The sequence below is a fragment of the Mustela nivalis genome (assembly GCF_964662115.1).
Source record: "Mustela nivalis genome assembly, chromosome: X".
NCBI lineage: Eukaryota > Metazoa > Chordata > Mammalia > Carnivora > Mustelidae > Mustela > Mustela nivalis.
Window position 1 is genome coordinate 108,399,433 of NC_139040.1, and position 25,225 is coordinate 108,424,657.

The 25,225-nt window shown below is 44.6% G+C and overlaps 2 protein-coding genes across 6 annotated transcripts in view; both read right to left on the bottom strand.

The window, feature by feature from the left end:
* Positions 1–2,900: 2,900 nt before the first annotated feature.
* On the bottom strand, positions 2,901–6,275 carry MAGEB3 (MAGE family member B3). 4 transcript variants are annotated; one of them, XM_082717934.1, is made up of 3 exons: positions 6,206–6,262; positions 5,569–5,650; positions 2,901–4,202 (listed from the first exon to the last, which is right to left on the bottom strand). In XM_082717934.1, the coding sequence occupies exon 3, from the start codon at positions 4,147–4,149 to the stop codon at positions 3,109–3,111; it is 1,041 nt and encodes a 346-aa protein (XP_082574060.1). In that variant the 5' UTR covers positions 4,150–4,202; positions 5,569–5,650; positions 6,206–6,262; the 3' UTR covers positions 2,901–3,108. The 4 variants fall into 4 exon arrangements, with proteins under 4 accessions (XP_082574060.1, XP_082574058.1, XP_082574059.1 ...); XM_082717932.1 differs by having other exon boundaries at positions 2,901–4,331; XM_082717933.1 differs by lacking the exon at positions 5,569–5,650 and having other exon boundaries at positions 2,901–4,331; positions 6,206–6,275.
* Positions 6,276–16,355: 10,080 nt separating this feature from the next.
* The window catches only part of LOC309856579 (melanoma-associated antigen B4-like), a 59,232-nt gene continuing 50,362 nt past the window's right edge, over positions 16,356–25,225 (bottom strand). Inside the window, exons 2-3 of one of the 2 annotated variants that reach the window (XM_082717937.1) lie at positions 20,544–20,630; positions 16,356–17,885 (exon numbers count right to left, since the gene is read on the bottom strand). In XM_082717937.1, coding sequence (XP_082574063.1) covers positions 16,846–17,880 — 1,035 coding nt within the window. In that variant the 5' untranslated portion in view covers positions 17,881–17,885; positions 20,544–20,630 and the 3' untranslated portion in view covers positions 16,356–16,845. Of the gene's footprint in view, positions 17,886–19,792; positions 19,875–20,543; positions 20,631–25,225 lie in introns of those variants that run through there. The other variant, XM_082717936.1, reaches the window with a different exon arrangement.

The window sequence follows — 25,225 nt, forward strand, 5'->3', positions numbered from 1 at the left end:
CTGATCTGGAACCTCCCCACATTTCTATTACCCCCAAGGAGGATATGAGGCCAGCTCTGCCTGACATTTCCGCCAGAAGCTCTCATGGAAGTTGGATGGAGTCTGTGAGTCCCTACCAAGGTAGGTCTGGTGGTTCCTGAACACACTTGAGTACTACCTCTACTGACCTGAGTCAATCAACCTCAGACAAAGACCATCACCCTTTTGACCTGTTAAGTGGAAGTCAGCTTCAGCCACGTCCTTCCAAGGCTGTTTGGGGACTCTGAGGGCTGAGAGCAGGGTCAGGAGCCTATGGGCCACAGTGTTCTGGGTGGCTGCTGTCTTCACTCTTCATTCCAAGTCCTCACATTCGCATGTGTCAGAGACTGTAAGTCCTCCCCCTAGGGACCTAGGCTCCTCCTAAGGCAGGACTCACCTGTTCCCGAGAATCCTGAAGAATAAGAGAGGGGATGCCCAGACTGACAACTTTGTCTGGCATATTGCTCTCCCCAGTCCTACTATAAAGAGATCTTCATTATGGCTCCTCTTCTTGATTGAAGGCTTCCTGGGAAAGGCCACGTCCCTGCAAACTCTTGACCATTATCCCTATTGCAAACCCTTCAGAGACTGGGTCCCTGTCCCAGGAGTGATGTGAGATAGGGGAGCTGTAACACAAGGCAGAGACCCCAGAACACATTCGCTGTCAAAGGACAAAAAATACTTTAATCCATTTCTTCTCTTTAGCTACCAGACTTGGCTTTTAATGTAACTTCTGTTTGAATAGGTGTAACCTTCTTTATGGAAGGGACTATCCAAAATGATTTTGTGAGCCCTGATCGTTTTCTGACTTTGTATATAGATGATTCTATTGTTCACACTTCTCAATTATTTTGATATGGTAATTGCTCTGGTTATGTATTTTAATCCAGTGTCTTGGGCACAGAATCCCTTTTAATACCTGAGACAATTTTGTAGTAGTGAGAAGAAAGGGGAAATAGGAACGTGAAGTCAGCCTCAGGCTGGGAGGAGTAGAAAAGTGAGGGCTTCATACTAATTCAGGCCAGGGGTCTGGTTCCAAACCTGTCACTGAGCAGCTATGAGAAATTGGGCACAACACCAAACTCTGTGAGGCTGTCTTTTCATCTGTGAAGTGGGTTTGATGGACTCTGTCCTGGGGACTGGTAGAGTGTCCAAAATGCACATAAAAGTAAGGGTTGCTGGGGGGAGGGGGGAGGCAGAGGGTGGTTGGGTTATGGACATTGGGGAAGGTAAGTGCAATGGTGAGTGCTGTGAAATGTGTAAACCTGGTGATTCACAGACCTGCACCCCTGGGGCTAATAATACATTATATGTTAATAAAAAATTAAAAAATAGGGGTGCCTGGGTGGCTCAGTGGGTTAGGGCCTCTGCCTTTGGCTCGGGTCATGATCCCAGGGTCCTTGGATCGAGCCCCACATCAAGCTCTCTGCTTGGTGGGGAGCCTGCTTCCTCCTCTCTCTGTCTCTGCCTGCCTCTCTGCCTACTTGTTTGTCAAATCAGTAAATAAAATCTTTAAAAAAAATTAAAAATTAAAAAAAAATTTTTTTTAAGTGCGTGGCACATTGCCTGACCAGGATTACACTTTAAAGGATGCCAGTTCTTACTCTAATTTGTGCCCCGGAGTTTCAACTCACTAGGAAGAGATTTAATTTTTAATCCGGGGATGTCAGGAACTATGCAGTGCTCTAGAACAAAGAAAACTCTATCAGACAAAATAGTGCTTAGCAAGAATGCTAAGTAATAGTTCCCCATTCAAGTATGTCACCCAATGGTCGACATAAGGTCGACTCCCTTAGTGGATGCAACACGAAGCTCCTAAAACACATTTCAAGGCCGCCCAAAGCACCTTCCTCTGAGCTGCCCTTCCTTCCAAACCCCTCTGACTCTCATTCATTCAACCACCAATAGAAAACTAGACCTTGCCTGGAGTTTGCCAAATGGCAAACAAGGTAACCTAATTCGAATGATATGTTAGTGGCGTGGGTCCTGGCTCCCCCAGCCCAGGTCCAAGGGTGCCAGTCCAGTAGATTCTGGGCATCCACTAAAGGAGTACTCCATTATTTCTCAGAAACTCTCCAGAGATGATGTAAATACAACCTTGAATTTGCACACTGCCTTTGCCTGCCCTGGGGCAAGAGCAGAGGACACCTTCCATCCCCTCCCCAGGTGATTTCTCTCTGGCTTTCGCACCATCCCAAAGTAACTGGCAAGGGCAGTTTGCCATTCTGCGCCCTGCTCCAAGCAACCAACTGAGAATTGCCTCCTGCTGAGGGACCTGCAGGCTCCGAAGGCCCAAAGAGGCCCTGCGTCTGGGCACTGACACTCAACTGCTCTTACCTGGAACCACCTCTCCTGTTTTATCTCATCTTTTCGTGAATCCTTTCGGCCTTAGAGTATATATTACCATTTTCCTTTATACGATAGAGGCTTCTCCACTCTGTAACTTTATGCTCAGTGTCTCAGTCTTTCTTTTTCTCAGCTCTCCCAGTGCCAGTATGAATGAAGCCTTCTGAGAGCAGATGCTCAGGCAATGTTTGGGAGATAAATGAGCCTGAAGCATGGCATCGAATTCATGAAGGTTTAATTCTACACTCTTCAGTTAGTCAAGCACATACTGTTATTTAGAACTTTATAAAACACAGAGTAAAGAGGATTAGGAAGTCAAATACCAACCATCTTATGATTTTCCTCTCTATCAATTTCATATATTTTACTACTTTTTTTGTTTCATGTTTTCAAGGGAACGCATGCACCAATGCCATGTTACGTTGTACCAGATTACTAAATAAGATGGAAAATTTCCCAATTTGTTCTATAAAACAGCAATACTCTTAACTCTTAAACCTGATAAACAACAAGTGAGACCAATGTAATTCGTGAATTTAGTTTATAGTGCTATATAAGCCTGCATTTTGAAGTAACATTTGGAAAAAGAGCAAAAAATAAAAATGCTGATGAATCTCCAAATTACCCATACAGAACAGGAGCACGGAGGTATTATACACTGTGTTCCCTCAGTCACACCTTGCCCTCTACTACTTAGAACACTGACTGTTCCCTTCAGCCACAATATGAAGAACCTGCTTCAACTTAATTAGGTGTGGGAGGTGCTGCTAGACATTCCCTGGAACATTCACTGGTCATGGCACCTGTCTCGGCCTGTTGTGTAACCGTGGCTTTGACTCGTGCTTCCTCATCTCGCAGAGCCTCTTCATACCAGAAGTGGAAGGCACTGGGGACGGTATGATTAATCTTGGCCCAAAACTCTAGCACTTTCATCTTGCTGGTCTCAGCATGGGCTCTGGGACCCCATAGGAACTCGTAGCGTGCGGGATCACTGTTGGGCACCTGCCGGTACTCCAGGTACTTAAGCTTCACCAAATCCTGGGTGATGAGCTTCTTGGGTTCCCCAAATATGAAATGTCGCTTCCCTGCGAAGACTCCCATCTTATTCAGGAACTCCCAGATGTTCTCTTCGGTGGCACAGTTGCCCTTCATGAAGATCACACCCAGGAGATTCATCAGAAGGCCGGTCTTGGGAAATCCTCTGCCTGGGCTTATGGTCCCATTGTTAGGGAGGTCCATCTTACTGACCAGGATATAGGAATGCTTGGTAGAATCAACTTCCTTTAAGTCAACACCAAAAACCACTTCTAAGCTGAAAGAGGCTCTTCTGAGGATCTCAAGGAGGCGATTTTTGTACTTTTTATTGACAATCTTCAGCATATTGGCTTTCGTGATGGGCTTTTTCCTTTTGTACATATGCATCAGGAACTGCACCAAAATACTCGTTGCTCTGGTTAAAGGGTCTCCTTGAGAGTGCACAATGGTGAGTGGGGCCTGGGAGGAACTTGGCTTTTTCTCAGTTTTGCGGTTGGCTCCTTTATATGATCTTGTGGGAGAAACGCCTGTAGGCTTGATGGATAGGGCTCTCTGAGACCCCTTGAGAGTGCTACGTGACCTAGCTGCAGGTTTTCTGTGACTAAGAACACCAAAGGGCGGAGGGGCCAAGGAGGGGAAGGCTTTCTCCTTGGCTACAGTGGCCTGAGCACTGCTCTGATGCTGGAGCCCACCTTGGGCTTGGTGGCGTTTCTCATGGGTGTGGAGCTTACTCGTTTGTCCCCGAGGCATGATGACTGTGGCCAGGGACAGCAGGTAGTAGTGTGGGTAGGACAGGAGGTGATCTGGGCATGAGAGAAGAAAAGATGAACGGGAGCACCTTCTACAGGGAGCTGCCTCTGCCGGATTCTGTGAGGGCACGGCTCTGGGAAACCACAGGGCTCCTGTTATGATCAACCCGTACTCTGAGAATCCTGTGGAAATAATTAAAGTGAGCCTCAGGGTGCAGCCTGCCAGCCCTGGTTGGTGCTTACTGGGGCGGAAAGCAGCAGAGGCAGGTCCAGTCCTTGTGAGATCCTCTCTACTCTGGAGTGGGAGGATCCTTTCAGTTCATATTCAGGACCATCACATCAACTTTTGTCAAGGCTCAGGCCCTCTCCTCTGTGCTGCTCTAAATTTACATCTCAAACCCAGGCCCTCAACTTCTTAGGATCCCTCAGGAGGAAAGAAAGGGGCACTTTGGCCCATTACTGTTGCCTCTGGCCACTACTGTCACCAACTGCTGACAGTTCTGTGGGACTCTCTATTTTAGAGTCATTGGGGTTCTTAGTCCTCATTCAATGTCCTCATCTTGGCTCTAGGTAGAGCCTGGGACATCTTCCTCTGCTGGTCTGGTCTCTCCCCTCAAACAAAAGCTCTCACCAACCTGATGCCATCAAAAATAAAGTAGGGCTCACACACCCCTGACTTCCATGCCTGGGCTCCTTAGTGCTGTAGACAAGGGGGGGTGCTCTCTGTTGTCTCTTTTTGGGGGTGAGTACCATCACTCTTCATTCAGGGTCCTCATTCTGATGCCTGTGAAGCCCACAGTCTCTCTCTGCAGAACTGAAGCTGCTCAATTAATCCAACAGCCTTACCTCTCTGGGACTCTCCAGACAGAAATGAGGGGGGTGCCTCAGTCTAAGAAATATCTGTGGTTTTCCCAGGGCTGAGAGAAGGGTCAGAATTTATGAGATATACTTTTTAGAGTTGGTGCTCCCTTTAGTCTTCACTCAGGTCTCTCACCTTAACTATAGGTAGGACTTAGGACTCCTGCCTCCAATACACTGGCAAGACTTGGGCCTCCTGCCTCAGAGCAAATCCCTCAATTCCCAGTCCCTAGAGGGGAAAGTCAGGGTCCTCCACATAGGACTACTCCCACCTAGAGCCTCCAGGAATAAGTACAGGGATGCTGCTTTCCTTAACTGGGGAGAGGCCCCTCGTTAGTATTCAGGGGCCTCACTTTCACTGCAGACAGGTCCTATGTCTCCTCCATCTGCAGGACCCAGCCTACTAGTTTAGACCAAGGCCCTCCCTACCTGAGACTTTCCAGGCAGAAAATCTGATAGCTCTGCTGGGTCCTACCAGAGTCAACAGCAGTACTGATACTTACTGGGGCCCCACGTGTTATGGATCGGGATGCTTCCCCCAGTCCCCACGCAAGGTCCTCACCTTGACTCCAGGCTAGTCCTGAAAATTTACCCTCGGGGGCCAGAGGCCTCACCCACAGACAAATGTCCTCACTTCCTGGAAACTGAATCGGAAGTAAAGATGAGTCATATCCGGCCACAACTGCCCAGGGTCTCTAAGGGCTGAAAGCAGGGGCAGGGCTCTGTGAGACATCACTATTCTGGAGCTGGTGGTCTCGATGTCCTCGCTTAGGGTCTTTATTTTGGTATCTATCAGAGCCTGGGACTCCTCCCTCCACTAAGTTGAGTTTCAAACAAAGCCTTCACTTCCGGGAGCTCTCGGGGAGTGGGGAGTGAGTGGTTGTCAAGGCCTGCCTGGAGCCCCCCAGAACCATATTCAGAACCATAGAGTTTTCTGTTGCCATCTCTACAGGGAAGAGATCCCCTCATTAGCCCTCAGGAACCTCCCCTTGGCTCTCATTAGGGCCTATGTTTCCTTCCTCTGGAGAATCAGGGCTACTCTCTAAGACCAAGGCCTTCTTCCCTAAGACTTCCCAGGCAGAACTCAGCCTAACAGCCGTGTCAGGAGCTTCCATTGCCAACCCAGGGGCAGTATTTTATGGAACCACCTTTGTTATAGGAGGGGAAGTGGTCCCTTCACTTCACATTCAGGTCCTCACCTTGACTTCAGAGAAGTCCTGAGAACCCACCCTCCGCGGAATAAACGCTACGCTCACTGGTCGATGTCCCGATCTCTGAAGCGGAAGTTCAGGTGAATCATATCCGGCTATGGCTGCCTGGGGTTCTGAGGGCTGAAAGCAAGGACGAGGCTCTGTGGGATCACATGATAGATACCAAGGTGAGGATCCTGAGTGAGGACCTAGGGACCACCAACTTCAGAAGACTGCAATCCCACGAACTTGTGACTCCTCCCCCTACTGACCCAAGTCAGCCAGCCCCCAAAGCCAGCCCTCACCTTCCTGAGCCCCTAGTAAGAAGTCAGGATGCACTGCTTCTGCCTACCCTTGCCTCAGGCCCCAGAGACTTGAAAAGAGGGACAGGACTCTGTGAGCCTCCCTCTTTTGGGAAGAGATTATCTCATTAGCACTGTTGGTTCTCACCTTGACTCCAGTTATGGCCAAGACTTCTCTCTATGCAGAAATGGGGCCCATCTTGTTAAGGCACTTCCCTCCCTCAAACTCACCAGGCAGAAACAGAAAGGATTCTCAGGCTTAAAGCTCTGCCTAAAGCCTCCCACTGTTAGGAATGGGGGCGGGGGGGTTGTAAAGCCCCCTCATTTGTGGGTCTAGCAATGTCCTCTTTACTCACTCAGGGACCTGACCTTGCTCCTGGTGGGTTGTGTCACTCCATCCTGACATGAAGTTACTGTACTGAGATCAAGGTCTGCTCCTTCCTGAGACCTCCCAGGTGGAAGAGTGAGCCACATTAGGCCAGGGATGTTTGGGTCCTGAGACGCAGATGGCAGAGTCAAGTCTTTTTGGAACACCACTGTTCTGGAGTTGGTGGTCCCCACATTCATCACCCAGGGACGTCAACTTGTTACCTATCCAACCCAGGATTCTTCCTCTACTGAAGTGTGACCATTCTCCTTAGGCTAAGACTCTGAACTTGCTGAAAACTCGGAGGAGTAGAAGAGGGGATGCCCACTCTGATTGCCCTACCTGAGCCATCTAGGCCTGAGACCAGGCTTAGCAGTTCCTGAATGACCCCCTATAATGTGGGGTGGTTGTCTCTGCAGTCTCTTTCATTGGGGTTCTCTCAGATCAAAGAATTCCTGGGAAATTCCATATCCATGCAAACTGGAGCAGTGTCCCTAATGCAAACCTTGCAGGCTCCTGTCCCTGACTTGATGTGAGATAGAAAAACTGCATCATAAGACAGGGGACCCAAGAGAGAGGTGGACAAAGAAAATGATGCTGATTTATCCTTTTTTATCAGTAGTCAGCCTACCAGGTGATTTCTGGTTCAGTTGATTTACTTCTTAACAGGAAGGAGCTATCCAGGATTGTTTTGTGATTCCCCGATCCTGAAGGTATCTGACACTGCATATGTAGATCATCATCTTGTCACTGAGTATGATCTGTTTCTCCTCTTTGTTCATGCCTTTGGTTTACTGTGGTATTCTTAACTGCTTTGGCTATGCATTCCAATCCAGTTTTCTGCACATAGGATCCTTATTTCCTCCCCTGATGTACATTTTGAAGTATTAAGGAACACAAGGTTGGCTTTAGGCAGAGAAGAGTGGAATGATCATTGTGTGTTCGAGAGATATTCAGGCCAGGAGTCTAGTCCCAGCCCTGTCACTTACTGACCCTGTAAACTCGAGCATATTGCCAAACTCCAAGACAAAGAAATCATAATCAACCACAGTGCTGTTTAGGGATGCCAGTTATGTAATATATCCTCATTGGAGGATATAATATACAGTGTGTTTGTGGGAGAGATTTTCCTAGTTGGATATAACTTAAAGTTCTCAGAATTTTTGTCAATGACCTGTATTTTCCCTAACATCCAGCTGCCCTTCCATCTAAAGCACCATTATTTTCATTCTTTCAATCATCAGGGTAAAGACTGACAGTCCAGTGCATTCTGGAAACCCCACCTCAAAGAAATATCATCCCTATTGCTTAGAAACTCCCTGGTGATGATGTATGTAGAACATCTAGTCCATGCACTGTGTCCTGGGCAAGAGCACAGACACCTACCACTCCTCTACCACGTGGAGATTTTCTCAGTTTAGCCACAGTCCCAAAGAATATGTTAAGGAAAAACTTCTTTTGCAGGCTTAGTTTTTCATCTCTGAGGCCCTCCATGTGAGGGTCTGGCCCCTGCTCACCGCTCCCATAAGCCTCATCTAGCCCACCATGCAATCTTACTTGAAATTCCCCCTTGCTGAAGGGATGCAGTTTCCTAAAGCTGCACACGGCTTTGTCCCTGGACTCTGGTGCCTGACTGCTTTCAATTCAAGTCTCTTCCCCTCTTCAAACCCCTCCCTCTCTTTTACTTGTTCTTTAGGTCACAGAGAGTATATCACCATCTCTATATGATAGCAGCATCCAGATGCTAAATTTCAATGAGCAGGGGCTAGAACTTGTTGCTGTTTTGAGTTGTCTTTGTTTGTTTTTAAGCATGCCCAGTACTAGCCTGAAGCCTTCCAAAGAGCTCATTTTCACTTAAGGATTGGAAATAAATGAGAGTGAGCATGAAGCCTAATTCACCAACATTTCATTTCTCTTATACACCTGAGTAATCTAAGCAAGTCCATGTATGTAACTTCTACTTTTATGGAAGAAACACTAGAAGGAACTAGGCAAACCAAGAATTGACAATCTTTTCCTTATTTATACTTTTTTTTCCTCTTAATGCTTAAATATTTATAAAGTGCCTATAGTGTACTAGGCACTGTGCTGAGGCTACAACCCCAAATAGGACAGAATATCTGCTTCTTTAAAAACTACTTTATTCAGGTATGACTGACATACCAAAAGCTGTACACATCTAATGTCTACAACTTGATGAGCTTGAAGGGAAATATACTCTTGTGAACCACCACCACAACCAATACCATAAACATACCTGTTACTTCCAAAATTTTCTCCTGCCCTTATTATTATTTTTCAGGAGTGTGGTAACAATTAACATAGTATCTGCCCTCTCAGCAAACTTTTAAATAGCCAGTATGACATTGTTATCTGTAGATGCTACACAGTGCATTTCTAGGATTTATTCACCTTATACAACTGAAACTCTGCATTCCTCACCCAGTTCCGCTCCAATACCCCTCCTCTCAGCACCTAGCAGCCACCATATGATTCTGATTCTGTCAGTTTGACTATTTTAGATTCCTTATATAATATGCATTTATCCTTTTGTGTCTGGCTTATTTCACTTAGCATAATGGTTTCCAGGTTAATCTCTGTTGTTGCAAATGGCAAGGTTTCCTTCTTCTTAAGGCTAGATAATACTCCGTTGTATGTATATGCCATGTTTTAAAAATACATTCATCCAACAATGAAAATTTAGGTTGCATCCATGTCTTGGCTATTGTGAAAAATGATGCAATGAACATGAGGTGCAGATATCTCTTCAAGATCCTAATTTCAATTCTTTTCGATATAGACTCAGAAAGAGAATTGCCGGATCATATGATAGCTCTACTTTTAATTTTTTGAGGAACCCCTATACTGCTCCATAGTGGCTCTGCCAATTTACACTCCCATCAACAGTTTAAAAGAGTTGTCTTGCACTAATACTTGCACTTACTCAGCTTACTCTCTACTTGGGAAGAGAGCAAGACAATAAGCTTTTTCACTGTTGTGCTAAGAACACTTAAATGTGAGAACTACACTCTTAACAAATTTTTAAGTGCACAATATTGTTAAATATATGCACATTTTTTTCTAAGCACAGTTTTTTCTTTCTAAAATTTTTTTTAAATTTCATTTAAAATCAATTAATTAACACACAGTGTATTGTTAGTTTCAGAGGTAGGGTTTAGTGATTCGTCACTTAGGCACAATGTTTTACAGCAGATCTCTAGAACCTAGTCACCTTGCATAACTGAAACTATACCAGTTTCACAACGTACCATTTCTCCCTGACCCCCAGCCCCTGGTCACCACTGCTCTACTCTGTGTTTCCATGTGTTTGATTGTTTTGGATACTTTATGTAAGTGGAATCCTGCAGAATTTATCCTTATGTGACTGGCTTATTTCATTTAGAATAATGCCACCCAGAGTCATCCATGTTGTCCTGTGTAAGAGGATTTCCTTTATTTTTGAGGCCAAATGTTTTTAAGGCCACTGTATCTATATACCACATTTTCTTTATCCATTTATCTACCAATGGAGATTTGGCTTGTTTCCATACCTTGGAATTATTTTCAGTAATGGTGTAATGAACACAGGAGTACAAATAACTCTGTAAGATACTGATTTCATTTCCTTCGGGTATACACTCAGAAGTGGGTTCGTTGAATCATGTGGTAGCTCTAATTTTAATTTGCTATGGAACCTCCAAACAGTTTCTCCATAATGGCTAAAAGAATTTACATTCCCACTGGGGCACCTGGGTGGGCTCAGTAGGTTAAAGCCTCTGCCTTTGGCTTGGGTCATGATCCCAGGGTCCTGGGATCGAGCCGCAGTCAGGTTCTCTGCTCGGTGGGGAGCCTGCTTCCTCCTCTCTCTCTCTGCCTGCCTTTCTGCCTACTTGTGATCTCTCTGTTCAAATAAGTAAATAAAATCTTTAAAAAAAAAAGAATTTGCATTCCCACCAATGGTACACCAGTTCCCCTTCTCCACATTCTTACCAACACTTGTTATTTCTTGTCTTTTTGGTAATAGCCATCCTACATAACAAGTTTGAAGTGATATTGTTTGAGGGGTTATGTTTTTTTTTTTCATTGTTTGCTACTGAGCTGTATGAGTTCCTTATATAATTTTGATATTAGTCCCTTAGACATATGATTAGCTAATGATTAGCTAATATTTCCTCCCACTCCACAGATTGCCTTTTTGTTGATTGTTTCCGTTGCTGTACAGATGACTTGGTTTGATGTAGTCCCACTTGTTTGTTTTTGCTTTTCTTGACCATATTTCTGATGTCATATTTAAAAAAATCTCTGCCAAGATCAATGTCAAAGAGATTTTTCCCTGTTTTTTTTTCCCTTCAGAATTTTATGGTTTTGAATGTCATTTTTAAGTCTTTAATCCATTTTTCATTAATCTTTGAGCATGACATAAGTAGCTTCCAATTTAATTCTCTTGCATGTGGACATTCAGTTTCCCAATAGCATTTAACTTGAGACTATCCTTCCAACCACTGCGTATTCCTGGTGGCCTTGTCACTGATTACTTGACCATTTATGCATGGGTTTATTTCTGGACTTTATTCTGTTCTATTGGTCTATGTGTCTGATTTTATACTAGTACAACACTGTTTTGTTATTTGTTTTGTTTTGAGAGAGAGAGAGACTGGGGAGGGGGCGAGCGTGTGCGCTCGGGCCCACGAGCAGGGGGTGGGAGAGGGATAGAGGGAGAAGTAGAGAGAGCATCCTAAGCAGGTTCCACACCCAAGACAGAGCCTGATGTGAGGCTGGATCTCACAATCCTGAGATCATGACCTGAGCCAAAATCAAGAGTTGCTTGCTTAACTGACTGAGCCACCCAGGTGCCCCAATACTGTCTTCATTAATATAGCTTTGTAATAAAGTTTGAACTCAAGAGGTATGATGCCTCCCATCTTTGTTCCTTTTTCTCAACATTACTTTGGTTTCAGGGCCTCTTATGGTTTCATATGAAATTCAGGGTTTTTTTCTATTTCTATGAAAAATTCCATTGGAATTATGATAGTTATTGCACTTAATTTGTAGATCACTTTGAGTAGTATGGTTTTTTAAAAATATTTATTCTTTCCATAAATGAACATGGGATAGCTTTCCTTTTATTTGCGTGTTCTTCAATTTCTTCCATCAAAGTCTTATTGTTTTCGGTGTATAGATCTTTTGCCCCCTTGGTTAAATTGATTCTGATTTTTTGACACTATTTTAAATAGAATTATTTTCCTAATTTCTTTTTCAAATAGTTTGTTGTTAGTATATAGAAACACAACTGATGTTTGCATCCTGCAACTAAATACATTTATTAGCTCTAACAGTATTTTGGGTACATGGCATTACCTCAATCTCTTTCCCCCACACGGAGAGAAGTCACAGTCTTTCTTGGGGCTCAGCTGTGCCAACTTGAGGGAGAGGCTGATGCCAGTGAAGTCTAATTGCGTTCCTACCCATCTCAAGTGTGGCTCATCTCAGTTTTATGCTCACATGTACTATCACATTTTCTTAAATAGATTCTGGACCTTTCATAAAGGAGTTTGTTACTTATATCATAGTTAACTTCTGTGGGCAAATAAGTGCTGGAAATTCTTATTCTACCATCTTGCAGATACCAAAACCTTTTTAAAAACTTCTTGATACCAACAATTCTACCACAAGGTTCATTCCCATTTGCAAGAAAATCCCCATTCATATGACATGTTATTTTGCTCTAGATCACAAAGAGAGATGCAAGGTGGAGTTCTTTCAGTTAAGCATCAGTGGCCCAGTCAGTTAAGCATCTGGCTTTTTATTTCAGCTCAGGTCCAGATCTCAGGGTCCAGAGATTGAGCCCTGCCTTGGGCACTGTGCTGGGTACAGAGCCTGCTTAAAGATTATCGCTCTCCCCTACTCCTCAATCCCAGCTCATGTGCACACTGTCTCTCTCTCTCCGAGAGGGGGAGAGAGAGAGAGAGAGAGAGAGAGAGAGAGAGAGAGAGATGCAAGGATTTTCTATTTGTTGTACAAAATACCAGAACATTTATACTTATACTGATCAATAGCAATATATGGAATACATATTATTCATAAACACAGATACTGAAGTCAAATAAACCGTCTATTTCAAGGAACAGTACTTTAAAAGTACCAAAAAGAAATTCCAAAATAAAAACAGGTAAATCTCCCATTTACTCAAGTAAAGCAAGAACAAAAAGAAGACAATGTGTTCCTTTCAGCTCTACCTAGGTGCTTAACTACTTATGAAAGGATGTTGACCTCTTTTTGCCACAAGATGAAACCCCACCCCCCCCCCCCCCGACTTCACTAGATGTGGGAGTTCCTACTGGTCTTGGCCCTAGCACATTTGCTGGCTATGGCAGCAGAGCCAGGCCTGGCTGCAACTCTGGCTCGGGTTCTCTCACACATCTCAAAGTCTTTTTACACTTCATAATGTGTTGGAATTCAGGACCGCCAAGGGCTGACAGCAGGAACTAGACTCTACGGGCCGCCAGTGTTCTGGCTGGGCGCTTCCTTCATTCTTTTTAAGGGAATTCACATTTACATCTGACAACTTCCTCTTCCGACCTGAGACTGCCTTCCTTAGACCAAAGCTCTCAAGACCCTGACAACTGCTATGAAAAACTGAGGAGATTCTCAGCCTAACAGCTCTGCCTGGAGCCTTCAAGCTTTGAGGAAAGGCAGGGGCTGCTCTGTAACACCCAATATTCTGGGATGTTGCTTTCTCCTTTCTCCAGTTCTGGTTCATGGGTATCCTCTTAAAGGCTCTTGTCACTTCCGTTAAAGGCTTCTTGGGAAATGCCACATCCCTGAAAATTCTTGAGCAGTTTCCCTAACCAGACCTTGCAGAGAATGGGTCCTTGTCCTAGGAGCGGTAAGAGATGCAAAATCAACAACAACACAAATCAGCACAAATCAGGGGGCCCATGTAAGCACGCTGTAAGAAAAATAAAATATGTTGTTCTATTCCTTCTCTTTCCTGGTCAGGCTTTTAAGGTCTCACGTAACCTTGGTTCTAATATGTTTATTTTTTATAAGGAAGTGGTTGAGCCAGATAACTTTTTTGAGTGCCTAATCTTTTAAGGTTATCTGAAATCACATATGTAGATGATTCTATAGCCTGCAAGTATTATCTCTTTTTCCCCCCTTTATTCAAACCTCACATTTATTTTAGTACTATTACTGCTCTGGCAGATCATAATACATCTGCTATAGAGTAGCTGCTTGCCTCATTCCTCATACAGCATTTCTTTTTTAAGATTTATTTACTTATTTTAGAAAGAGTGTGAGCCTGTGAGTACAGGGAGGGAAGAGGGAGAGAATCTTCAAGATGACTCCCTACTGAGTGTTGGAGCCCGACACAGGGCTCGGTCCCACCACCCATGAGATCATGACCTGAGCCAAAACCAAGAGTCAGATGCTTTACCAGTTGAGTCACCCAGGGGTCCCCTCATATAGGACTCTTACCTTGACATCGTCATGGCTGAGATTCCGCTTCTCAACAGCCAGCATGTAAGCCAAAGCCTTCGTTTCCTGAGCCTTTATGCCCAGGTAGAAGTCCTGGGGCACTTCAGACTGCCAGCTCTTGCCTGTGCCTCCCAGGCTAACAGTAGAGAAGGTGTTAGGTGTAGCCCCGTCAGCTGTGGGTTGGGTGATTCCCCAGGTCCACACACAGTGTATTCACTTGGACCCTGCACCCTCCCTGGGACTCTACCCTCTCTGCTTATCTGAAGATAAAGCCTTGGGACAAAGGCCACACCTTCCTGGAACCTGAGTTAAAGTCAGTGTTAGCTACAAGTAGCCAGGACCGTTCTGAACTTACCTAGCTGACAACTGGGTCAGGATTTTTATGGAATCCTACTGTGCTGGCTGGGTCCTTTCATTGCCCTCTTTCAGGTTGATCTCCATGATTTCTGAGACTGATATTCCTTTCTGCCCTTAGAGGAAGGTTTTTATGCCCATGAGAAGCCTTAAGACTAAGTGAGGGTATGTTCAGCTGGACAACTGCATCTGAGACTACCTGTGCTGAAGAACAGATGGGCCTGAAGTTCCTGGTATCGCCTGTATTCTGTGGTGTGGGTCTCCCCAGTCCTTCTACAAGGGGCCCTCACCTTGGTTTCTGTCTCTAGGATTTAAGGCTTCCTGGGAAATTCCAAAGCTCTGCAAACTCTGGAGCAGCTTCTGCCTTGTGAACCTTGCGGAGAATGCGCCACTTTGCTGGGAGGGATGTGAAACAGGGAAGCTGTAGCACAAGGCAGGAATCCCAGGCCCAGTGGTGAGCCGTCAGGGGAAAAAATACACTGATCTCTTCCTTCTGTTCAGCAGCCAGGTGGATTCTCATGTCACGTCTGTTCTGCAAGATTTCCTTTTTACAGGTAACAGACCGTCCAGGCTGATTTGAGAGCCGCTGATCTTTTGAGGTTCTTTAACATTACAAATGTAGATGGTCATATGGTCACCTAATCCTGTCATTTATTTATTTATGCCTCTCAATTATTTTGATATTCTTTTTGCTCCGGCTATATATTCCAATCCAGCAGTTTGGATACAAAGCCATTCTTTTTATCACCTAAGACAGATTTTGAAGTACTGAGGAGAAAACAGAAATAAGAAACCCAGGGTGTGTCTCAGGGTGGGAGGAGTAAAACAGTGTGGGCTCTATAATAATTTAGACCGGGAGGGGTGCCTGGGTGGCTCAGTTGGTTAAGTGACTGCCTTCGGCTCAGGTCATGATCCTGGACGCCCAAGATCAAGTCCCACATTGGGCTCCCTGCTCAGCAGGAAGTCTGCTTCTCCCACTGACCTTTCTTCTCTCATGCGCTGTCTCTCTCTCTCGCTCGCTCGCTCAAATAAATAAATAAAACCTTAAAAAAATAATTTAGACCAGGAGTCCAGTCCCAGCTCTGTCATTTACTAGCCCTATCAATTCTGGTACATTGCCGAACTCTAACTCTAGAAACTTCAGACTCTTCTCTATGAAGTAAGTTTGATAAGCTCTGTCTTGTAGGGCTGATGGAGTGTGTGTAATGTACAGAAAGCATCTGTTGCTGAGCCTGTCTTCTACTGGGACATTAGGGAATGGCAGTTTTTACTATGATTATCTTGACCTCAGACATGACCATCTATGCAGCTGAGTTTTGTTTTGTCTTTTACAACTAAGACATGTCAGAGAATATGCACTGCTCTGGCCAAGAAAAACCTCCCAATCAGCCAAAATTCTGCTTAGGAATGAAAACTAAGTAATACGTTCTCTCCGCCCCCTCTTTACCATGCTTTTCACTTGTTCTTTATGAAGTACTATCTCACCCTCTTCCATAAGGACAGCTGCTCCTAGAATCTATAATTGCATGGGCAGCGGCTGGGTCTTCTTTGACTAAATATCCCCAGTACAAGCATGAAGACTTCCCAAGAACAGATGCTCTATGTCTGTGTAAAATAAGAGACACGAATAAAGAGGTCTGATTCATTATGACTTATATTCTCAAACATTCTTAACAAACATAAACAAACTGAGGTATGCATCTTTCAAATTAGCAAAAAGTAAGACAAACCAAGAATTAACCAATTTTTACTCACTCACTCTATCTATCTACTTATGTACCTTCTGGTGACAACTGTTTTAGTGTGGAACTCTTTTACATTTCCAAGGATATTCCTATCCTAAAGCTATATTAGCTTGTTCTGGATCACAAAAGTGATTTAAGGAGTTGCAATTTGTATTTTAAAAACAAAACAAAACAAAACAAAAACAAAACATAAACTCTTATTCCTAAGCCTGATAGACAGCAATAAATGTGTGATCCATGTTATTCATAAACTTCTATTCTGAATCTAAATAAACATTCTGTTGAAAGGAACACTGCTTGAAAAATGTAAAAAAAAAGTGATAGCTAGTTATTTGTGCATATCAGGAACACTAGTTAACAGGCCTTTCCAATTACAAAGCAAAGAATCTGCCTCAGCCCTCTCTAGGGAGGAGAGGAGAGGCCGGACTTGGCCTGGGAATGTGCACCGGCCCGGGTAGTAGAGGCAGCCACAGCTGTGGCTCTAGCTCGGGCCCGCTCTTCCTCATCTCGCAGAGCCTCTTCGTAATGCGGAGGGAAGGCGCTGGGGACGGTATCATGGATCTTCGCCAAAAACTCCAGGACTCTCATCTTGCTGGTCTCAGCGTGGGCTCTCGGGCCCCACAGGAACTCGTAGCGTGGAGGATCACTGTTGGCCACCTGGCGGTACTCCAGGTACTTTTCCTGCACCAGATCTTGGGTGATGAGCTTCCTGGGCTCCCCGAAGATGAAGTGCCTCCTTCCATCATGGATGCCCAGAATATTCAGGAATTCCCAGATTTCCTCCTCAGAGGTGCGGTTGCCATTCAAGAAGATCACACCCAGGAGAGGCATGAGAAGCCCATTCTTAGGAAAGCCCCAGGCACTGCTCACACGGCCATCGGCGGTGAGGTCTAGGCTGCTGACCAGGGTATAGGAGTGACCGCCGGGCTTGACTTCCTTTAATTCCAGGCCAAAGACCAGCTCCATGCGCTCAGAGGCTTTCCTGAGGATCTCAGGGAAGTGCTCCCTGTACCTTTTGTGGATGATCTTCAGCATGTCTGCCTTTTTAATGGGCTCCTGCAATTTATACTTATACAGCAGGAACTGCACCAGCATCCCCACCTTCTTGGTTAGAGGATCTTTGCGAACACTCTCAATGGAAGTTGAGGCCTGGAAGGAATTTTTCCTCTCCTTAACCTGGCGTTTGGCACCTCCATTAGATCTTGGGCGTGAAACATGTGCAGCAGCACTGGTGGTGGCCAAGCCTTCCTGAGGCTCCTGGGAAGTGCCAGGAACAGGGGAGCCTGAAGAAGCATCCCCAGAAACAGGAGAGGAAGAAGGAGTGGTCTTTTCCCCCTCTCCTGTGGTGGCCTGAGCACTCATAAGACCTTGGGTCTCACCTCTGTTTCGGCGGCGTTTCTCACGAGCACGGAGCTTACTCTTCTGACCACGAGGCATAATGGCTGTAATCAGAGATAGCAGGTAAGGGTGTGAGTCAGTGAACATGTGATTTGAGCCCCTGTAGGAGGGAGAGTAAGATGCTTTTATCACCTTCGACGGGTAGATTTCACTTTGGCTTTATCAAAGGCCACCTGTGCAGGGTCATTCAGGGTACTGCTCTAGGACCCCACAAAGGCTCCTGTTCTTTTGGTCAGCGTGTCCCCTAAGAATCCCAGAGAGGAGCCATGGAATGCTTAGAGTATGTCTTATTGGCATCCTGCTAGCCCTGCCTTGGGTTTACTCAGCTGAGAGCAGGTGTTTGCAGTAAGGTCCCTTGTGTTCTGGCATTCTGGGTCCTCTCAGTTTATCTTAAGTATTATCATGTCAATTCTTGGCAAAGCTAGGGGCACCCTCCCTTCTGCTACTTTGAAGATGATACCTCAAACTCCCTGGGACCCAGGAGAAGGAACTGAAGGGGTGCCTCAGTCTACCTCCCTGCTAGGGAATACCCAGTGCTGGACCTCAGTAAGGTCCTCTCTGTCCTGAGTTCACTGGGCTCCTCAGCTTTCCTTTAAGGTCCTCGTCTTGGCTACTTGAAGGGCTCGGCACCACTTTGCTTTGCTGACTGATGGCTGCACCTTCAGACTAAGACTATCCCAGCCTTGAGACCTGATGTAAAGAAGTGAAGGGGCTGCTCAACCTGACAGCCCTCCCCTGTGATTTCTTGGGCTGAAATCGAAGGGTTAATATGGATGTTTTGACGTCCCCTTTATTCAGGACTGGATGACCCCTTGATTCCTCACTCGGGTTCCTCAAGTTGGCTCCTAGTAGAGAAGCTCCACTTTTTCTCAAATGGATGCCTATGTCCTGGTAAGAGCGAACCTCCTTGAGTCCCAAGAGGAAAAAGTGAACACAACCTTATCTGACCAAACATGGTCCCTCAAGAGTAAAAGCTACTGCAGGCAGGTTTGTGTCCTATGGTAGGTGGTCCCTGACAGGATCCCAATTCAAGCTCTAAATCTGACTCCGATTTCTTCCTCTGCTGACCTAGAACTGCTCCTCTCAGACAAAAGACCCTCACTGTCCTGCTATCGCGGAGTGAGAACTGATAAACACTTCTGCCTGACATCTATCCTTGAGGTCTCCCAGGGCTGGTAACAGGCAGGATTCTTTAGGGCCCCACTGATATGGCATGGGACATGTCCACCGTTCTCAAAGTTTTCACTATGACATGTGGCATAATCTCAAATCCTCCCTCTGCTGGCCTGAGACTGCCACTTTGACCTGGTCCCTCACCTCCCTGAGATGTTCTGGGAAGAAGTAGGTATAAGGCATCATGTCACCATGCCCAAGTTTCCCAGGTGTGAAAACACGGCTTTACATACCCCCTCTTCTTTCTTGGAGGGGTCCTTCCTCCTCCCTGGGTAACAGAACCTCGACTCCTGTTAGGGAATGGGTCTATTTTGCTGAAAGGAGCTTGCTCCATTAGACCAAGGCCCCCCCCTTCAAGACCGCCTCCAGATAAAATGAGGGGGCACCTCAGGCTGCCAGCTCTGCCGGGGGCCTCCTTTGCTGAGTTTGGGAGTTGTCAGGTTGAGCCCCCAATTCCCTTAGTTGCTAGAGGGGAAAGCAGCTCTCTCAACATGTGTCTACCCTTCCTGGAGCCTCCTAGAGCAGAGTACAGGAGGGCTCGCCAGTGTGGCCCCCTCTATTGGGTAAAGGTCTGCTCGAAGCACTCGAGGACCTTATCATGAATCCAGTTAGGATCTAGCTCTCCACCCCGAAAATCGGGCCTACTTCCACAGACCAAGGCCTTCTCTTCGAGACTTTCTAGGCCAAATTTGGCCTGCCAGTCGGCCGGAATCAACTGGGGGGCCAACTTCATTATGTGGGGAGAATAGTCTGTCCAGTTCCCACTCAGGGTCCTCACCTTAACTTTACACCAGTCCGGGAGAACCAAACGCCTAGACGCCGACGAACAAAGGAAAGCCGTGCCAAGTGGTCGAAGTCCCACCCACAACGGAAGTCGGATGATCTGCATCCGGGGGGCTGCGGGGGGGGGGGTCCGGGGGGCGGGATCTCAAGGTTATGAGCAGGGGCGGGGCTCTGTGGGACCCCCAGCGCTTGTGGCTCCTCCCTCTACTGGCCCAGCCTCACTGGCCCCAGGACCTCCTGAGTTCTTAGACGGGAATCTCTGGTCCTGCTGATCCCTCGGGGCTACTCCTTCCTGAGCCGTTTGAGCCTGAAAGTAGGAGCAGGGCTCTGGGAGGCGTTTTGGGTTTGGGGCTTTGTTTGTTTTGTTTTTTTCAGAGGGAGGGGACGGGGTGGGAATGGGGAGAGGGAGAGAGAACATCTTAAACAGGCTTCATTCCCAGGGCAAAGCCCCATGCAGGGCTGGATCTCACTACCCTGAGATCGTGACCGGAGCTGAAGTCAAGAGTCCTAGGCTTAAAGGACTGAGCCACCCACGGGCCCTGGGGAAAGCCTCCTCGCAACTCCTTGCACACTCACTCTGCTTGCTTGAGGCATCTCCCTTCACATCAAGGCCTTCACCTCTCTGAGACCCTTATGAACAAGTCAGGGGACATCTCATATGACAATCCTTGTGTGGGTCCTCCCAGAGTTGACAGCAGGACCCCTCTTTCCTGGGGTGGTTTGCTCACCCCTCACCGATTCCTTACCTGGACTCCTAGCAGAGTATAGAATTCCTCCATCTGCCAAGCTGGGATCACCTCCTTCTGACCAGGGACCTCACTTCCTTGAGTCTCCTGAGGAGAAAACAGCACAAGACAAAGACACACAGGACCTGCTTTGTTTGTCTGCTTTTATATACAGGATGCTTGGCAAACCTACTTGAGGGGAAAGTAAAGGGCCTTGGCTTGATACTCCTCTTGAACCTCCCAGATCTCACAGCAGGGGTGGGGCAGGATTCTGAGGTCCCTCTCCTCTGGAATTATATTATTCTCAGTTCATATGGGAGGTACTCTGCAAAATCATTGTACTCAGATAAAAGCAGGTATGAGGGCCTCCAAGGGACCTCCTGGAAAGGGAATGACAGCAGTGAAGGGTGGAACAGCAGACTGCACCTGCAGGTCTTCCAAGAACTTTGTTACAGGGAATCCAATAGACCCCCCAAATCAAATCCGTGCTGCAATGATATTTGCAACAGCATTCCAAAAATAGGGCCCATGAAATAATATTAGGTGTTATTTAAAAATATATATATTTTAGAGTAAGCTGGCTTAAACAAAGTCGAATAGGTCTTAGTTTCTGGTTTTGTTTTCACCACAGGACTTCCCAGAACTGTTAGTATACCAGTAAGTACTGAGAGACTCCAAGGGGGATAATATAACATAATGAGTTTTCCTAACATATTTGACCATGCTGACCATGGAAAGCATGTCCTCCTGCCATTTTTTCTTTTTCACACTGAATCTCAAGATTTCAACACCGAACATTCTAGAGATTCTGTCTACGGTGTTCTTAGCAGATGCTCGGCTTATTTTCCTGAATGTTTTCGGCAAAAGTACAGTGGTCCTTGGATGGGGGAAGAACACAGTCCAGGAACATTTTCAAAACAAAGTATCTGCTTTAGTGCCTATAAAGATGACATCTAAAGTGCAAGGACATCGCTTTTAGTAAGTGACACAAAATATAAGCTCTTTAGGTATTTTTCCAAAATGTCAACTCAGAATTAACAGGACTCGACCACATTTCACAACTTGCTTGAGATGCCTGATCTCTGGAGATGGTCTAAGGGTTGTGTTAAATATGGGTCACCCTTGAATTTCCCAGGGAATGATACTGTATTAGGGCTACTAAAAGGAAAGCGGATGCGTATTTTCTCAGCCCCCAAACCTTCACAGAGGGAAATGGGCTAGAGCCAGGCAATTGTAGAGAACCTCATCAAAAAAGGTCTAAGTACAGGGCACGTGCTCAGCCTCAGCGGTGAAGGGGAATGTCTGGAAAGCAAAGGTGAAAATCCTCTTATGAAATGGTTTTACACAGTGTGAGTGGAATAGGAATGTGGTAATGTGGAAGCCAAAAATGCATCCAAGTGGTACAGGATTCTGCATCTTTCAAAAGACTTAATTCTGGGCCCCTCTGGATATTGGGACTGAGGTTATTGATATTCTTTCTGCCACTCTGGTAATGATTTGTTCAGAAACCGGAATAAGCCGGGTTCCTGTAGAGGACATACACAGAGGTACCTGGGAAAAACAAAGACAGGGAATGGGTACGGCGGCTCAGAGCAATGACCCAGAGATGCCTGTAGAAGTCTAGATTGCTCCTGCTGAAAACACACATCTACTTTTCTCTTTACAATTCAAATAAATTTTAAAACTAAAGCCATTTCCTGGGCAAGACAGGAAAGCAAACCCAGCCTTTATCTTGTGATTTGGACTTAATACACACAGGTAATTTAGAAGTGTGGTGATTTGATCAAGTTGCTTTCTGAAATGCTGTATTTCGAAGCATTTTCCAGTAAGAGAGACACAAGGTAGTGGCTCAAGATAACTGGCATTTAAAAAACAGCATATGAGTAACAGATTTAGAGCTGTATTCATGGCTTCTCCTGGGTAATTTTAGTATTCATTAGTGCCTTCATCTCCCAGTGGAACAAGTCTCATGAATGCCATTATTATATTGTTTTGGTCATGTACTAGCTAATTAATACAGATATGAAATACAACCGTTTCTGAAACCCATGCCTCCATCTATTTTAGCAATGCGTCTTCAATGGGATTTTAATATTTTAATATTTCCCTTTATGATATTTGGGTAGGTATATGGTTTTAAAATAAAAAATTCTTCATCAGAGAATTGGAGCAGGGCTTTGTGACTTCACAAAAAATCTTTCCAGTTGAAAACACATCCTTCGAGTAGCCACTGATATTGAAAGACTACTTCAAGCTTTATCATTATGTGCTACCACATACCATTCTTACATTGTAGAACAAGAAACCCAGGACAAAATAAAAACATCTTAATATTTAAGCGGGCTATCAGATTTTCAAAGTGCCAGTCTTGTTTTAGAGAATCATTCTTATGTTTCTTCTAACTGGTTTGTACATTTTATCATAAAAGCCTATTCAAAAATATTTGTGTTTAATCTTTAAAATGATCATTGTATAGAGGTAGGAAAATAGGAAAAGCACAGGGAAAACAACAACAATAATATGATCTCCACTACTCAGGGACATCTACTGTTATCAAACTATTTTTTTATTTGTTATTAGGCAATTTTGAAGGACTCTGGAAAAAAAATCTCAACTTGGCAAACACAAACCACCTGGTGAACACTGGCAGAATTCTACCACCTAGTTAGTTCTTTTCAGTTTACAGATGGGTAAAGAAATTCAGCCCCAAGAAAAGAATACTGCTCTTTAAATTATTCCTCCCTACTTTTCTGTATCCAGTGACTATATACTGCTTTGATTACTGCAGGGCTTTGCTTAAGCTGTTGACAATGATTTTCTTTTAAAAAAGAACCCTACGGAGAAAATAGCTTAAAAATTGCATAGGATATTCAGAGAGCAAGAATAAGGGGAGATGAAGAGGCTCTGTCAGTAATTGATGGAGAACACGTAATATAGAAAGTCATTTTCCTCCAAACTTTAGTCCACGAAACACTGAATGACCAAGTGCCCTACATGCCTTATATACTTATTTAATGAGTTGGATTTGATGGGCTATTTGGGACTACAAGCTAGAGGTCTAGATCAAGTATATGTGATCTAGAGAGATAGGGGCTTTAGGTTCCGAATTATATCAACTGTGTTTCCAAGTCCAAATTGGTAGACCTAAAGGCTTCCCTGGCTTTCAGAGACTGAAGATGACCCAGTTCTGCTATCTGGAGAACAAAATGGACTCCCCACTCAGAGCAATCAAGACCATCCTTTAATAACAAAAACCACTAAGTAGTCAAAATCCAGAACAATATCAATGAATCAACAAAAGGTACAAAAGATATTATAATGTAAATTAAGAACTAAATGTAGCTGAACTTAAAAGAGCTCTCTTTAAATCAGAGGAGATCTGAAAAAAAAAAATCAGAGGAGAACTGTATGAAATTCTGAGTGTATTTCCATGTCCGGGGAACATAGCCATGCTGCAGAGAGTCACACAGATGATACAGGGGAAAAGTGGATCTGTGTATGATGGGAGGGAATGCTCTGGGAATTGAAAACCCTGGGAATGGGCAAACATGACTCGGAAGTGGTGGGTTCATTCCAGTCTCACAGTGCTAGGTGAGGGAAAGCAAAGGACAGAAGAACTTGTGCATTCTTAAAAAGCAGTGGGTTCCATTCACCCTGGTACTAAAAATCACCTGGGGACTTTATTTCCAGGCCCACTGCAACCCCTGAATTAAGAGGAGCCTTATAATCTAGACTTTAAAACAAGAAGCCTCAGGTGATTCCGATGAGGAGCTGCATTGGGAACCGCACTGTTACCCACACTAATGTCTGGTTGGCACTTCATTAACAAGTGTTAAACTCTTGGAAAATAAGGCTTTCTGGGAAAACAAAAGAAAGTGTTTTCCATTTAAATTCAAATATACCAATGGAAGTCCATCAATACCCTGGAACTTCCATGAAAATGTGATCTTTTTTTTTTTGGTCCGGTGATCGTTTTATTTTTTGTTTTGGGTTTTTTTTTTTTTTTTCAACTGCTGACTTTTCCTTCAGTAATGAACATTTTTTAGCTGGCTGTGGACATTTATTCAAATATAGGCCTCAAACTGTCCAGATTCTGTCAGGATGGATAAAGTAAGAACAGCTCAAGATATTACTTGAAACCTTACTAAGACACTATTAATATTTCAAAATTTTGGGTAGGTAAGAATAAAAACAGTTTAGGTCACATATAATTTTCTTTCTCCATGCCTTTTAAAGACTTCTCCACATATTTGTTAACTTCTTTTCATTTCTATACGTACAATTTTCTTTATTGCCTTCCACTTGCATTTGAAAGTAACCTTACTTACAGTTCCAAGTCCTGTCTACAGGTTATACGTAGAGGTTACATTTCAGTTGTTAATTAATTGTTCAATAGACATTTTTCTTCTCTCTCAAATGAATTTCCAAGAGGAGGGGCACAGATTCTACTTCTTTAATACCCAGAATATTCAAAGTTATTTCTTAAATGTAGTAGACTCTCAATGTCAACTTACTCAACAGATTTTTTTTTTTTTAAGCACCGAATTTTCTTAATTGAAAAAAAAGTGTACCTACATGTGCTATTCAAAACAGGAGCCACCAGCCACACTTAGTTACTGGAATTTAAATCCAAAGGAATCAGAATTCAACAAAATGAACAACCTAGTTCTTTTGCTGCACCATGCCCTATTTCAAGTGTTCAG